Here is a 14,664-nt window from a genome sequence, read left to right on the forward strand (position 1 = left end):
CTATTCACTTCTTTTACCTTGTGGACAGCGTTCAAAGCCCACAATCTCAAAACTGTGAGGCAAATAAAGAAAACACTTTCCACCTTGCCTCTAAATATAGCCAATTACAGTTGCCTATCTACCGAAGGTTGGCCCGACTGCTGGCAAATGATGAAAATGAATACAATGCAACAAGATAGACATAAAGCTATTTTATGGCACCATTAGCTTTTCAAAGAGTTAAAATATGAAAAATTAAAGGATTCAAACCTAAATCGGCTATTTTAAAAGATATTGACTTTTTTTAAATGTGCTGTATTTTTGGTATGTAAAACAGTAATAATATGTTTCATAGTTTAACATCAGCACCATGACAGTGGATCATTTCTTACTAATCTTGAACCTTTCAAGGAGCCAAACTTAGCAATATAGGTTTACCATAGCAAAACGATGTACATTAAAATACACAGGCCATTATTTCATTATCAACATGAATTAGGTAACTATGTGCCTGTTTGATAATCCATATTTGGTGGACCCAATAAAAATTGTCCATTAGTGGAAAAAAAAAACATCCCATTTTGGGCCTCCCTCCCTGATTTCAACCATCCTGTAGTTCACAGAATAAGGAAAATAAAAGAGAAACATGTTGCTTTTTATCAGAACACAGGTCGGGTGAGAGCCTATGCTATAGAGCTACGGTACTGGATATTAAAATGCATAGTGTTGCAATAACTTCAACATTTACAGTTAAGGATCTAAAAGGCATTAATTTACTTATAGCGTATATCAAGCGTGTGCCTGCTTTCCGATTAACCTCCTGGGACCCAATAAAAACAGACAATGTAATCCCGTTTTCATCCCCCTGTCCTTTAGTTTGAACAGCTCTCAGTGCACGAAAAAAAATAAACTTTTTTCTGTTGGTCACACCACACAGAACTTGATCGCAAACTTTTTCAGTGAAGTACATCTTAACCACATTTGCTGATGTATGGTCGTTTCAATCTGCCTGGTTTGATTTCATATGACAGAGATTGTCGGCAACTCAAGATATGATGTTTGCAAAATATTTTTGGAAACAAGAACTATCTGCAACAAGCAGCGGCTGGACTGGTCATTTATTTCATTGAAGTTTAAAAGAAGACATTGAAAAAAAAGAAAATTCATTAAAACTCAGATGACTGATGAAAGTAAAATAAACTTGCTTTGAATACTATTCTTGTTCAGGGTTTTAAATCCTGTTTAAATTCAAGAGGACTAATTTCTGTTTTTTGTGGTAAAGATTATAAGAATTATAGTCTATATTGAAAAAGCAGGTTTATTCATTTCAATTCAATGCTAGTTTTGATTGGGTCCACAAATGTGGGTCATCAGGCAGGCACCCCAATTAACTTAAGCCCCTATTTCATCGGAACATTTTCAACTGTTGAGAAGCAAAATGTGTGTTCGTGTCAGAGTTAATGTTTGTTGAAGGTTGCAAACGTTCGTCAAGAGTTTTTATGTGTTGTCGCAACATGTTGAAGTTTTGTCCAAAATTAGCTTGCGACAACAAGAGTTCAGGAAACCACTTAAAGCCTTTAATCCGCTGAGCAGTATACAATTGTGTGTGTTTTTGAAGGCAGAAAATGTGACTTTTCTTTTCGGAGTTTGTTCAAGGTCATAAACGTTCACCAAAAGGATGCCGAGAATCCGACAGATGATACGACAGAAGCCTGTAAATTTCTTGTTGCGTGGAATTTTTTAGCAGGCTTTAAAATTTCTTGCAACAGAAACAACCAATAAAGCGAACGTTTGGAGAAAGTTTTATGAATATCTGCGGATCTTGAACGAACCCAGACAAACGTGCCAATAGTCGAAATGTTAACTATGTGCATGCTTAATGATCCACATTCGTGGCCACAATCAAAAATGACTGACCCATCATGGGCTCCTGATCCCCAGTTAGAACAACCCTAGAATCTACGAATAGAATTAAGCTTTGGTGAAGCCAGCGATTCAAATAAAAGAGAAACACATGTTGCTCCGTGACTCAACACAGCGAGAAAGTCAATGCAACAATACTCCATTGTTTGTAATAATTTCAATCGCATCTTCTTACAATATTACATTTATTTACACTGATAACCAATCTGTAGTAAGCCAACGCATTTCCCCGCTGATCTTGCACTACTCAAGTTTAAATGGTTAGATTGGGTGCGTGGTTGAAGATCGTTTTTTTTTTTAGATTCGACAAACTTTCCCACGCAGCAAGAACTACAAAAAGAAAGTGACAACAACAGCAGTAGCTAAACAAACACGAAACACACTAATAAAACGACAAAGTGCTTACTTTGCACGAAGCGACAAACTGGAATCCTGCAAGGAGCAGACGGACTTTCTTTCCACGAGAGCACAACTTGCTCATCTACACAAACGAAATTCAGCAAGTATTCAATCAATGCAAGCAGGAGTCCCTTTTACGTCCACTCGCTCGTTTCCTTGCAGAAGGCTTCTTCTGCTTCTTCGGTTCCTATCGGGAAAACCGACGCACGGTCGCGCACGCACTCAAACTACACGCACACGAACACGTCTACAGTGATCCGTGAACCTCACATGGCGGTGAGGCGCCCCCTTCCGCCCGAAAAAAAAGTCCAACCTTAGAGCAGCAGCCAATTGGAGACAGAAACCATTCTTGCCAAAAGACATCCGCCTCTTAAAGAGCCGCGCACACAATCGCACCTCGTTTTTATTTGTTTTAAGTTTTAGCTTTCAAACATTGTTTTCTAATTAGTCTGAACCAAACATTTGCACATTGCCTCATAGGCATAAAAGGTGCTTACTAAAACAATGTAGCCATTGCTCGATGATACTTTTGGTTGTTTATAACACAAGTTCAGATCTTTTAACATGTATATAAAAACAAGTCAAGTAGAAAATAACGTTCAGAATGATTACTCACGTCTTAGTAATTTTAATAATAGATGCTAATTCAAGTGGGTACAGTAGCTCGCTAGTCACTGGCAGAAAACACATCAAATACAAGTGCAATGACTATTTGATAACTAATCAACTATTAAATTAATTGACAACTGCTGAGTAATCCATTTATTTATTTTTTAAATTAAAAATGTCCAAATGCTTGGAATTCATGCATCTTAGCAGTAAGTATGAATCACATGTGTGTAGTTCTGCAAGCAGACTGAATTAAAATGAAACATTTACCTGTACTTTGAATACAGTGATCAACAATTTTGCCTATTTTCTGACATGCAGCAGAGCAAATCATAATGAAGTAGATGATATGACAAGTACTTTTATACTACTTAGACCCATTAGTAGACGAAAGAGATGAGATATATGTTGTCTAACGACTCGGCGAGAAATCAATTTTAGTGTTTAGTGGACTGACCACTGAGTTAAAACATCAGGCCGCTGATGTAGCGGCAAACGCCCTCTCATGAGAATTCCAACAAATGAGATTTGACTAATGGCGCAAGCTGTCACCTCATTCCAAATGAGGGTCACAGCGCCTTTGCAACGCTAGTTATCCTGCGCTGTCCTTCCACACCTGGGCTTTGGGAACCTGTTTGAAGTCGAGCGGATTGGCCACTATTTAAAATTTAATCCGAACGTTGACATTGACTTCCCAGGAGTTAGGTCTGACTAATGTATATTCGCACAACCCAAACTACAGTGGCAGTTTTGGTAGCGCTGGCTCAGACTCGCCTGGAATTTCAGCTGTCATTGAAAGGACAAGTTCCCCCAAATCTAACCCACTCCCGCACTGATCCCCGGCGGCCCAAAGCCATGTGCAAGGGCCCGCCTTGACACGAGAGGGAAGAAGGCAACCCAGTTGCTGTTCACACTGATTTGCAGGATGTTTGGTTTTCCTTATACATCTTTGCATGACATAATGTAACTTGCAGCCTGAACCAAACTCTGACCACTAGGACTGCATGCTTTTCATTTTAGAATTTAAAACTAATATAATATGCTAGCAAGCTATTGGAAACAGCAATGTACAGTTGTCTCGTTTTTTTCCCCTCTAGTCACGTTTGCAAGTCCACTTGTTGCTAGGCAGAATTCCCAGGGCCCACACAATCAAAATGGCCACTTAGACCAATGCTGGGCCAAGTGAGGCCAGCACACCATGCTGCTTCATGGTGAAGAGTCCTGTACTATTTGTTGCCTTAAGTTAGCAGCATCTTCAGCAAAATTATTATTTTTTTATTTGTTCTTTAACATTTGCACGCACGCATTCGTGTTTTTTTTTCTAGTTTATGAAGTGGCCCGTTTTTCATTTTTCGTAAAATCGCTTTCTTTTATATACTGTACTTTCATGCCTTAAAGCAGGGGTCCCCAAACATTTTCATCCAAGGGCCACAATGAAAATAAATAATTATTGTCGCATTGAACCAAATATTAATACCCCATTCTGATGGGACACAGACTGCAGAAGTGTGGGATAGAATATCGCGTTACATGCATGTGTAAGCCTCGAGCGCATGGCCAGAAGGAAAAAAAAAAATCATATCAAGCATATTCCAGTTCCGATAATTATTTTGATGTGGCTGCTTCTGCTCATATTCAACACTTTGGCAAAGAGAATGAATGTAGGCTCTGATGAAAAAAATCCTTTGCCCGAAGAAGAAACTTGGAAGCGAAAAATGTATTTTTCAGTGCCAAAACATTTTCCGGGTCAATACATTTTCTTGTACAATGGTAGGCGGGGCATGTGTTCAATTATATCTTTTTTTATGGAATAGTCATTCCTGGAATTGTGTGCTCCCAGTGACCATGTGGTCTCACATTGTTTTAAATATTGCAAGGGAACAATGTATCTGGTTGGGCCCCATGCAGGACGAGCTACACCCTCCATGTCGTAGGTGGATATACGTAACAACAATTATATCATGAATCAAATGGCAACAAAAGATGCTACAAAAAAATGTAGAAGCTGATATTATGTTTCTTTCCTTATGTTGTTTTTGCCCATACTCTGGTCAATCGTTTTGCTTCCCCCCTGAGCAATGTTTATTCCTCTGTGTTTGTGTTCCCAGCGTAATGGGAGGGTGGCCTTTGTGTCCATTCCCCGTCAAGTCGCCCGTAATGTATTTAGGGTGGTTTCACGTCACAAGCGTGACACTTCCCAGTGATGTTGGAGGCTGTGCAGCTGATTGGATTAGAGCCAGGTGAAGGGGATGCCTGCAGGGACGGTACACACAAACATACACACACATGCCTTTTCTTTCATCTATTTGTGGACCTTCATTGTTACAAAACATTCTCCGGCCCATTTGCCCCAGATTTGACCATCGCTGGTAAACACCAATTGCTTCGCAATCGTGATTGTTTTTCTGCTGGTACTCCAGCCTCTTCACACTCAATGGAAAAAAAAAAAAAACCCAAAACACCTCAGAAATGTTCATAGTTTGAATGTGTGTGCGATTTTTCCTTGGTCTATGTGTGCTCTGTGATTGGAGAATTTACATTGATTGAATAGGCTCGATGAGGACAATTGTTACAGAAAATGGATGGTAAACAAACATCTACAGCTGTGGCTACTGTAAATTAGAGGCATTGCATCCACAGTTGTTTCTTTTTTGATAAATACATTGGAACCTAAGTTGAACACTCTTGAGCTTTGAGTTTGGTATCTGCCCATATTATCAAAAATACAAAATTCAGAATTCAAATGAGAGCTTCTGTACATGGTGGCCACTCTCCCCTGCTAGGGGAAAATGTTTACGTGTGACCCCCTCCCCCCCCTTTTTTTTTTACATGCATGCAGTGTCTTCCCTTTTGATATGTGGGAGTTATTTATTTTAAATGCATATATTTATATGATAAAATCATTTTATTTCATGATGCGCTGACTGTGCATGCCACCATTCCCTGGGGTGCTGTAATAACCTGGCCACCCTGCAGAAAATGATCTTGTTACCCCCCTGATTAAAGGGCATGTAAACCCCCAAATTTAAACTAGTCCAAATCTGGTATTTTGATTAACATTGCATTAGTGAAATATAAATGAGGCCACGCATTTTCATCCTCCGGCGGGGGTGGTACTGTTAATCATGGCTCAGGTAAGAAACAAGCGACTGTTTATTTCCCTGCCAGTTACCTGTATGTTATTCCAGGGAACAGTGAGTGGTAAACTGGCCGCCCTGATGCTTGGATTAAAACTAGGTGAATTTTGCTGCTTAATTATAAGTTGACAAAAAAAAATATTCATCAGAATCAAGGAGTTCAAAGGTGCCAAAAAAATATTATTGTAAAGAACATTTGGTGGTTGAGTTTCCCTTTAAGGGTTAAAAAATAAGCAACATTCGAGAAAAGCTGCATATGGGCTCAAGTTACGTGCCTTGATTGTATGCCCATGATCTATAATCGACTATAAACATTTGACTGCATAAATGTGACAGCAGGAGGGCGAAGAGCAAGTGGCGAGGAAATTGATGCCAATTGGTGAGATGGCGCCAGGCGAGTAACAACCAAAGTGTGTCAGCATGAGAGCCTCGCCCTGTGCAAAACAACCCAATTAAGTGGCATGCCTAATAGTAATCAGTGGGAGCATCATGCAAATGGTGTTTTTTTTTTTTTCCTTCTTCCCATGTCAGACACCACCTTAAGGTCGATCGCCATCGCAGAATACAAATCAGGCACTCAAACCTGATGAAAAGCCGGGTGAGTGAAATGAGAGTGTGGTAAAGATGTGATATTATCTTATCATGTAAATTTGTGTGAGCACCTTTGAATATTTATTTTTGAACAACAGGTACAAACCAAGTTTCTCCAAGCACCATTTCACATGTTTGTGACAGAAAGTTATGTGCTTTGCTTTAAAATTTGTGGCTTGTACTATTCATTCTTATTAAATGCTGAAGGACCAATGTTTCCAAAGAGCAGTTAAACCCAAGTTTAATTTTTGATCAAGAAATCTGTGGATTACCCTCTCGGCAGATGTCTTGGGGAAAAAACAACCTCCCATCAGACAAATCACGAAAGAAGAAACAACTTATTAGATAACAATCATTCAGAAAAACAAAATGCCCTTGTGCTAGTAAATTAAAGCAGGTTACACATGTTGTGTTGGCAAACAGGCTGTGTAACATTTTCTACAAAAAAAAAAATCTATTTGTACTGTTGCGCCCTCAATTTTTTTTTTTTAACTAAATCCTGCAAAGCTTTCACCCTTATTGTTGGGGGGGCTTTAACACATTCTTGGTCTCATTTTAAAGATGAAAAATTGAGTTTTCCTCCCCGACAGTCAAATCTATTAAAGTACGACTGGCACTGAGTAATAAAAGTTTGAATTCCTTTCTCTACCAGGACGGCCTACAAAAACACGTCCTTCCCCTTACTCAGTGTCATCAAAGACAAAGAGGGAGCTGCAGGATTCAGACCCTACATTCTCAACACAATTATTTCCAACAGGCCGGTGTCTCTAAATGCATCGGGCATGCATGGTACGTGTCTGTAAAGTGGTCGAGGCCGGGTTAACTGCGGCTCCATCGTCTGACATCATACCCCTGGAGGCTTTCTCTTTTGTTTGGAAAAGAGGCAGCTGGACGTCTGTTGTTCGTTCATCGATCCAACATGCCACAAGGTGCTACATTTTCACACACTCCTTGTAATGAAAGTAACCCTCAGTAAACATCAGACAGTACAGTGGGCTGGGAGATTATGGAAAAACAATAATCATTATTTGGAATGAGATTGAAAACATGACTATTGAAATGTGTGCATTCAAACACCCTAACCGAATAAAAAAAAATCAATATTCATCCACACACATTAAACATTTTATTCGTGAAATGAGGCCTTAGAACAAATATTACCTTTATCTGTGTGTGTGTGTGTGTGTATATATATATATATATATATATATATATATATATATATACACACACACACACACACACACACACACACACACACTGTGTGTGTGTATATATATATATATATATATATATATATATATACACACACACTGTGTGTGTGTATATATATATATATATATATATATATATATATATATATATATATATATACACACACACACACACACACACACACACACACACACTTGTTATTTTATCCCGACAAGTCATTTGGCACTGGGCTAAGTGGCAGTTCAGGGTGTCCCCCGCCTACTGCCCAAAGTCTGCTGGGATAGGCACCAGCAAGCCTGCGGCCCTAGTGAGGATGAGCGACTTGAGCTTATGGATGGATGGATGTTTAACCATTCGTATATGTAATATTTACAGTATATCTTGTGAATACGACTCTCTCTAAATTGTGTGCGTGTGTGATTTTTTTTTTCTGTTGACTTGAAAAATGTGTGGCTTTGAATACAGCTATTTTCTTGGTGGCCACAAACCAAAATTGTGTATGGCTTTGGATTTTTTTCTGACTTAACACCTAAAACCCGTGACTTCAGAGTACAAGTCACAATATGCAACTTGAGTTGACATCACTCATGCCAAGTTACCGGGTAAATTAGTCAATCCTGCAGGTCATCCAGAGTGCAAGCAGCAAAAAGAGAATGAAGACGGTGGACGCTAATGGAATGGAATACTAAGGTTTCAACAGCGTCAATGTTAAGAAAAACGTATGCTTATTTTTAGTGATGGTCGAATTAAGTTTTTGGGGGCCATTTGCTTTGAAAATAGGTTCATTTTCTGATGCTTCACCAACAACTTGGGACCTCTTGGGACTTTGAAAAACCAAAGGTTTGGTTTTGATATACACACAAAAGTTGAATTCATATTTTCATTAAGTCCAGACCTCCTTTGGAGCAATTAAATTTTGGTGGTTCCACTGTAATTTTGGCAGTTTTGTTTGAGCAACGTACTGCAGGTGTCATTGCAGGCAAGCAAAAATGGGTTGCCTCCCCACATCATTTTAGAATTCACGTGCTCGTTGGCCCTGATGTCCCAAAATTGCATCAATCAGCGCACTATTACCAAGCCTACACGTCTACAAAAATGATTATGGCAGCTAGGGAACATTTTGATAGGTAGCTTGGTACTTTTAACATATTATTTGCAGTCACCTAGGTAACTAGAACAAGAGAACATCAGGGAGACACATTATCTTGTCAGGCCTGGCAAAATGATTGTGAACTGTAAACGCCCAAAGGGCTCAATGAAGCATCAGCACACAAGCAGTGCACAAAACAACAAAAACATATATATGTGGAGCATTTAACAACAAAAACATATATATGTGCATCATTTATTCTGAATTGCATCCAACCCACAAATGAAAAAAAAAAATTGTAAAATAGTAAAATGCCCTCTGCTCAGCGATACGCGTCCTCATATGTCACGGATGAGACTTCAAAACATTTATCTTAGTATTATTCAGACACGTTTACTCATCGATTGGCTTTTTAAGATGGAAATGGTTATAAAAAAAAAAGCTACACTGGCTTTTCACCTGGAAAAGATTTCTTTTGCACTTATTTGCTAAATTTTTAATTTTTGTAGGTGTCTAAAATAAATGAGCTTTTGTGTTGCTGTGCTTAGAGAGAGAGAGAGAGAGAGAGAGAGAGAGAGAGAGAGAGAGAGAGAGAGAGAGAGAGAGCGAGAGAGAGAGAGAGAGAGAGAGAGAGAGAGAGAGAGAGAGAGAGAGAGAAAAACTACACTGGGTCAAGTTAGCTATCATACACTTTGACACCTGAGGATCTCAGCAACCAAGAAACACCATCCAGCAGACCAGACAGGGATTCTGCGACCGTATCCTGCACCTGGTTTAAAACAGAAAGACAGGATACTCAAGAACACTTGGAAAGTCATCAGCAAGCAGACTAACCTTTCCTCCACAGCAGCTATTGAGTTCACTTGTCCTTACAGGAAAGCTACTGCCACATCATTCACCCATTTATCTATTTAATTAGAAAAATTACCATCCAGGGATTAGGTAACAGAGGCAGGCCAAGTCTCTTTGCCATGTCAACACAGGGCGTTCGGCGCCTTTGCGTTCTTGCGGTTTCACTTTCCTCTCGGGATATGCACGACAGCACCAGCAGGGGTCTGGATGTGGAGCATAGCACAGCCCTGATTTGAGCTCCCTCAGACTCTCCTTCACCTGTTTCATAAATATAAATTGTGTCACTTTGCAGAAAGTATGGTGCAAATTACATCAATTAGGTTGGTTGGTCTTTATTGGTTGGTAATTACATCAACTCTTAAAATGAGTTGATGTAATTTTAGAAATAAAATGTGAATGCTGAACAACTAAAACTGAACAGAATGACCCTGTAGAATTACTTGTGAGTGAAATCTAGAAGATGAGGAATGAAACATTATTTAAATAGTTGGTCTAGTAAGCCAGGGTGTTCTGAAATGGTTGAGCCCATTCTAAATTCCCATATCTCGGAAACTACTTGATGGATCTTAATGAAACTAAATACACTTTATGTTGAAGGTCATACGTTTTATGGGTTAAATTTACAAAGAAAAGTACAAATATGTGTTGGTTCTATGACAGATTTTCATAAATATTCAAAATGAGCGCCGCCTATGACTCTGCACAAGTTGATGGCCGTCCTGGCGATTTAGGTATGCATAAGCAGCCCTTTTCTTGAAATTTATGGTGCCAAGTACTAATTTGTTCTGTAGTTGGTGCCTTCTTTGAAAAAATTGTGAAGAAGGCACGCTGCACTGTCTTCTGTGACTGAGTCCGAGCATACCCTAACATGCAAAATGCCGTTTCTTTTGAAGTGAATGGCATTTCTTAACCTGAAAAGATAGAACTGCCAAACGTAACACAAAAAAAACGTTAAACGTTTCTACACAAGCTGTGAAAATTTGAGGTCATTCCAACAAAAATTGTCAAAATTGTTGGCCTACGAAATGGGGTCAAACATTTTGGAACACCCTGTATAATAATAAATCCTAAAATCAGTGCAATCAATAACTCTGTTTATTTTCTTTCTTTCTTTATCAATAATTTGAAATAAAAAGCTCTTGCCCAATAATGTAGGTGAAAACGTGTGTTGGTGTGACAACAAAATTGTATCCCTAAAATACGCGAGGATGATTTAAATGGAAGGAAAAAAAATCTATTTTTCTCATGTGGGATTGGGGGCAAAGTGGGAATTTTTGACTTGTAACAGCTGCGCGTATCTCTCCACTGAGCTCAATATTTAAATATTGGAATGTTTCGAAGAAATGTGAACATTTTAGGGTGGAAAAGTAATCTAATAATCAGGAAATATTTTGTGGTAACAACATGTATTACGAATGCTCTCATGCAGTGCGTCCCGACTTCTACTGAGCCAAGGAAGACAAATTAGTCTCAAAAATCTTAACAGCAAAACAGAACACAAAAATCTCACAAAAGGTACAGGTTGTTTGGTGAACTCATAAGTGGGGGTCATTGAAGAACATTGAAATAATTTCCCCCGTACACACTTTGGGAATCTCTGCTTTTAAGCGTTCACACAAAAACCCACTTACTTAAATCGTCTCTCACCTCTTCCCACTTCAGCGTTGGCCACATAGATGACCCCTTCTACAACCTGGCACACCTGCTGAACCTGTGGGGCCGGCCTGTAGACAGGTTGCCCTGACTCATTGTTTCCTACTAGAGTAAAGAGTTTACCACTCATATATTGCTTCTGCAGTTTGGCGCGCTCCCTTTCTGCTCTGCAAACAAACAGCTCAATGACACGACCACCAAACATGAATCGATCATACTGTACATACTGTACTATTAGGGTGCAGAACCCTTACTTGTTCGTCGAATAAAGTGTGAAGATCTTGAACTTGTGCTGGTTGTTGAAGATGTAAGTGATGCCAGAGCCGATCACTGAAGGTCCTAAAGGATGAAAAAGGGATTTGCCTTGGCTTAGAAGGAAGAAAAAAAGAAAAAGAAAACAAGACTGCCACCTTTTGGTGGACAAAGCATCCTGCAAAGCACCCAGCAAGGCAAGGAGGGCATTTTAAGTTCTGATGGTTTTTGCGGTAAACTACATTTACTTCGTACTGTTCAATTGTAATACATTTTCAGTACAGTAATTCTCATGTCACACTGAGTAAGCAAATTTGTAGGTAACTTGAGACAAGATTACAAAGATTTGCCGTATCTAATGACGACATTTCATTCTATGCATGGTAAGATGGCGAAAATCACCGACATTCATTTGTGAGGGTTTTTTCCCCAAATTTCTTCATGGATCTGAAGCTTGTAGCCTGTACAGTCGTACTGTACAGCAATCTTGTCTGACTACTAACAATAACATAAAAGAGAATTTACAAACACATTGATAACAATGTGTAACTTTATGCTTCCAGCAACTGGTTAATATTAATGTCTTATATTATATTAATAAAGATAACACCTTATTTCTTATTTTTCAAGCACACTTGAAATGCTTTAACTTGATCAAAAATCATTAGTACACCTTACACCTGCCATCTTGGCGTGCCCTATATGTGGAAATTTACAAAACAAATACCAACTCATTGAGACTGTGCTTTATAATACGCTGCACCTTATAGTCAGAAAACTATGATAATAATCTATATTTAACACTACAAAGAAAATTGTCCGATACTTTTGGCACAAGCAGCCTACGACCCTTGTGAGGGTAGGCGGCTCGAGTAAAGTTATGGATTTTGATTTGGCGCACAAAAAAAGAAAGCCTTTCTCAAAGTTTCTACTGTGTGCTTTGCAGCTGCCTGCAGATGCCACAAGTTGGTGGCAAAACACTTTTTTTTCTTCATTGGATCTATGGCCCCCCAAAATGACACTCTTCCCCTAATTTCACATAGCTCCTTGGTCACTAGTTGGTGCCATAACTGTGGTTTTAGTGTGAGCAGCAAAATAGCGAGCTAACAACATTGAATAGGGTCTTACAATTTTTGCAAAGAATTGTAGAATAGTAAAAGAGGAACTGCAAATATTTCAGGTTTCATTTGTCAAAAAAATAACAATAGAGGCTTAATTTTCTTAACAATGTAAGTACAATTTGTTCTATGGGTTTGTCGAAAAGTGGCATTTGGCTTATTCTTGCGTTAATTTCAGGGTGCTACTATTTTGGCACTTGCCGTTGACTGAAAATGACATTTCAGTTTCTCTGGGCTCAGGAAACGAGCCAATCACGGCTCACCTGCATTCTGAGTTTGGTCATGTTAACAAACTGAGCTGTTATGGGTCGGTATTTGAGCTGTGAGCAGCAACTGTGATGCCATTTTTAGTCGACAACAAGTAGCAAAACGGCCGCCTACTTGGATAGACACATGGATAAAAACCAGTGGATTTTGCACCTTAATTTAGATTCTACAAAAACAATATTAATTAGAATGCCGTGTTTACACAAATGGTGCTGCAAATAACAGACTATTGTAAAGAAAAACTTGGGATTGACTTCCCCTTTACAGAAACGAGAAAGGTGCCTCACCATTGATCGGCCCATTTGGAATGACTGACATGGGGAGAATGTCTGAGGCGTGCATGAGCCTGGTTACTACAGAGACATCCAGTTGCTCCATGCCGGGTCCGAACATGACGTAACGCGGTTCAGATGAGGGCACCAGAGACTGTAAGAAGGACGTCAATACTCTGTATGGTGGCCACAAAGGAAGCCATCTCTGTCTGCATGACGGACATCCTTTCAGATATCTGAGAGAACACAATAATTATGGAATTCTCTGAAAATTAAGGTATCAGTCCATTTAGAAGTCACCCACTCTGCCATGTAGTCGACTTTTGATTCCGTCCTCTCGTAACCATCTTCTTCTGCATCATCGCTGGCCTCTGGCATCTCTAGCTGAGGCATGGTTACGTGATCAATGGAGGGCCAGTCAGACATGTCCCTGAAGAGAAAGAACTTCCATAGCAATGGGTCTCGGACCAAGGCCCTCCAGTAGCGGTTGGTTGCTCCCAGGCGACAGATGTCCACTGTTGACAACAAGGTCATAATCTGGAACTGCACGGGGACCTTAAGAACGGAGCTATTGTTAATATCACTTCCTGTATCATTTTATATGAACATTCATATATTATCTTCTTTAACACTTCCTGTGGACCTGGTGAGGTGGGCACATTTGCATGCACTTTTACCACAACCGCCACTATTTCATCACATGGTTTATGTATCTAATAAATAAAACTTTTACTGACTCAGTCATTGTCAACATAAGTTAAGATAGTTGTCACTGTAGATAGTCTATCGGTGATAATGACATATATCCGATTGTCAACTTCCCCTTCAAATAGCGACTTTTGTAAATGGACTTGGGATATTTTATGAGAAAGCTCTGAGACCGGTGTCACGCCATCAGCTGTTCAAATCTCACCGGTAAACAGTCCAAAAAGCCCGGTTCTTTCTCTTCATTATCCAAAACGTTTCTCTCTCTGGAAGGCCAATACAATTCTTTTAAGCGTCGAAGGCTTCGAATAACGACTGATTCGCTATGACAGCTAGCATTCCCTGCCATGACTTGTTCAGTAAAGTTTACATTTCGCTGGTACTTGAAATCGAGGGTGTGACGTCACGTTCCACGTTGACTCACTTCCTCATTGAGGGCGGCAGTGGTGCATCGTGGGTATGATACTGCTGCAGTCGTACGACATGAGACACGAACTAATAGTTTTCCATACCATACATACAACATGTCGGCATTGTTGGAAGATGACTTTCGGCTAATACCAGAATATGGATCTTCCTGTGTGGGGTTTGCATGTTCTCCC

At 39.5% G+C, this 14,664-nt stretch overlaps 2 protein-coding genes across 3 annotated transcripts in view; both read right to left on the minus strand.

Annotated features, from left to right (window-relative positions):
• Positions 1–2,523, minus strand: part of ghra (growth hormone receptor a) — a 38,083-nt gene extending 35,560 nt beyond the window's left edge. For both annotated transcript variants that reach the window (XR_015865964.1, XM_088417925.1), the window contains exon 1: positions 2,309–2,523. The gene's annotated coding sequence lies outside the window, so the exon portion shown is untranslated. The remainder of the gene's footprint in view (positions 1–2,308) is intronic.
• Positions 2,524–9,182: 6,659 nt separating this feature from the next.
• fbxo4 (F-box protein 4) lies at positions 9,183–14,494 on the minus strand. Its single transcript, XM_088421571.1, has 7 exons — positions 14,271–14,494; positions 13,662–13,912; positions 13,373–13,593; positions 11,703–11,787; positions 11,443–11,615; positions 9,872–10,053; positions 9,183–9,712 (listed from the first exon to the last, which is right to left on the minus strand). Exons 1-7 carry the CDS (start codon positions 14,409–14,411, stop codon positions 9,620–9,622), a joined length of 1,146 nt encoding a protein of 381 aa, XP_088277697.1. The 5' UTR covers positions 14,412–14,494; the 3' UTR covers positions 9,183–9,619.
• Positions 14,495–14,664: the final 170 nt, after the last annotated feature.

The sequence above is a fragment of the Hippichthys cyanospilos genome, chromosome 1 (assembly GCF_059441005.1).
Source record: "Hippichthys cyanospilos isolate Australia breed blue-spotted pipefish chromosome 1, RoL_Hcya_1.0, whole genome shotgun sequence".
Classification (NCBI taxonomy): Eukaryota; Metazoa; Chordata; class Actinopteri; order Syngnathiformes; family Syngnathidae; genus Hippichthys; species Hippichthys cyanospilos.

Coding starts and splice junctions, on each gene's coding strand:
- fbxo4 (XM_088421571.1), bottom strand. CDS start 14,411: ATGGCAGGGAATGCTAGCTGTCATAGCGAATCAGTCGTTATTCGAAGC. Junction 13,913..14,270: donor GCTTTTTGGACTGTTTACCG/GTGAGATTTGAA, acceptor TCCGTTCTTAAG/GTCCCCGTGCAGTTCCAGAT. Junction 11,616..11,702: donor ACACTTTATTCGACGAACAA/GTAAGGGTTCTG, acceptor GTTTGTTTGCAG/AGCAGAAAGGGAGCGCGCCA.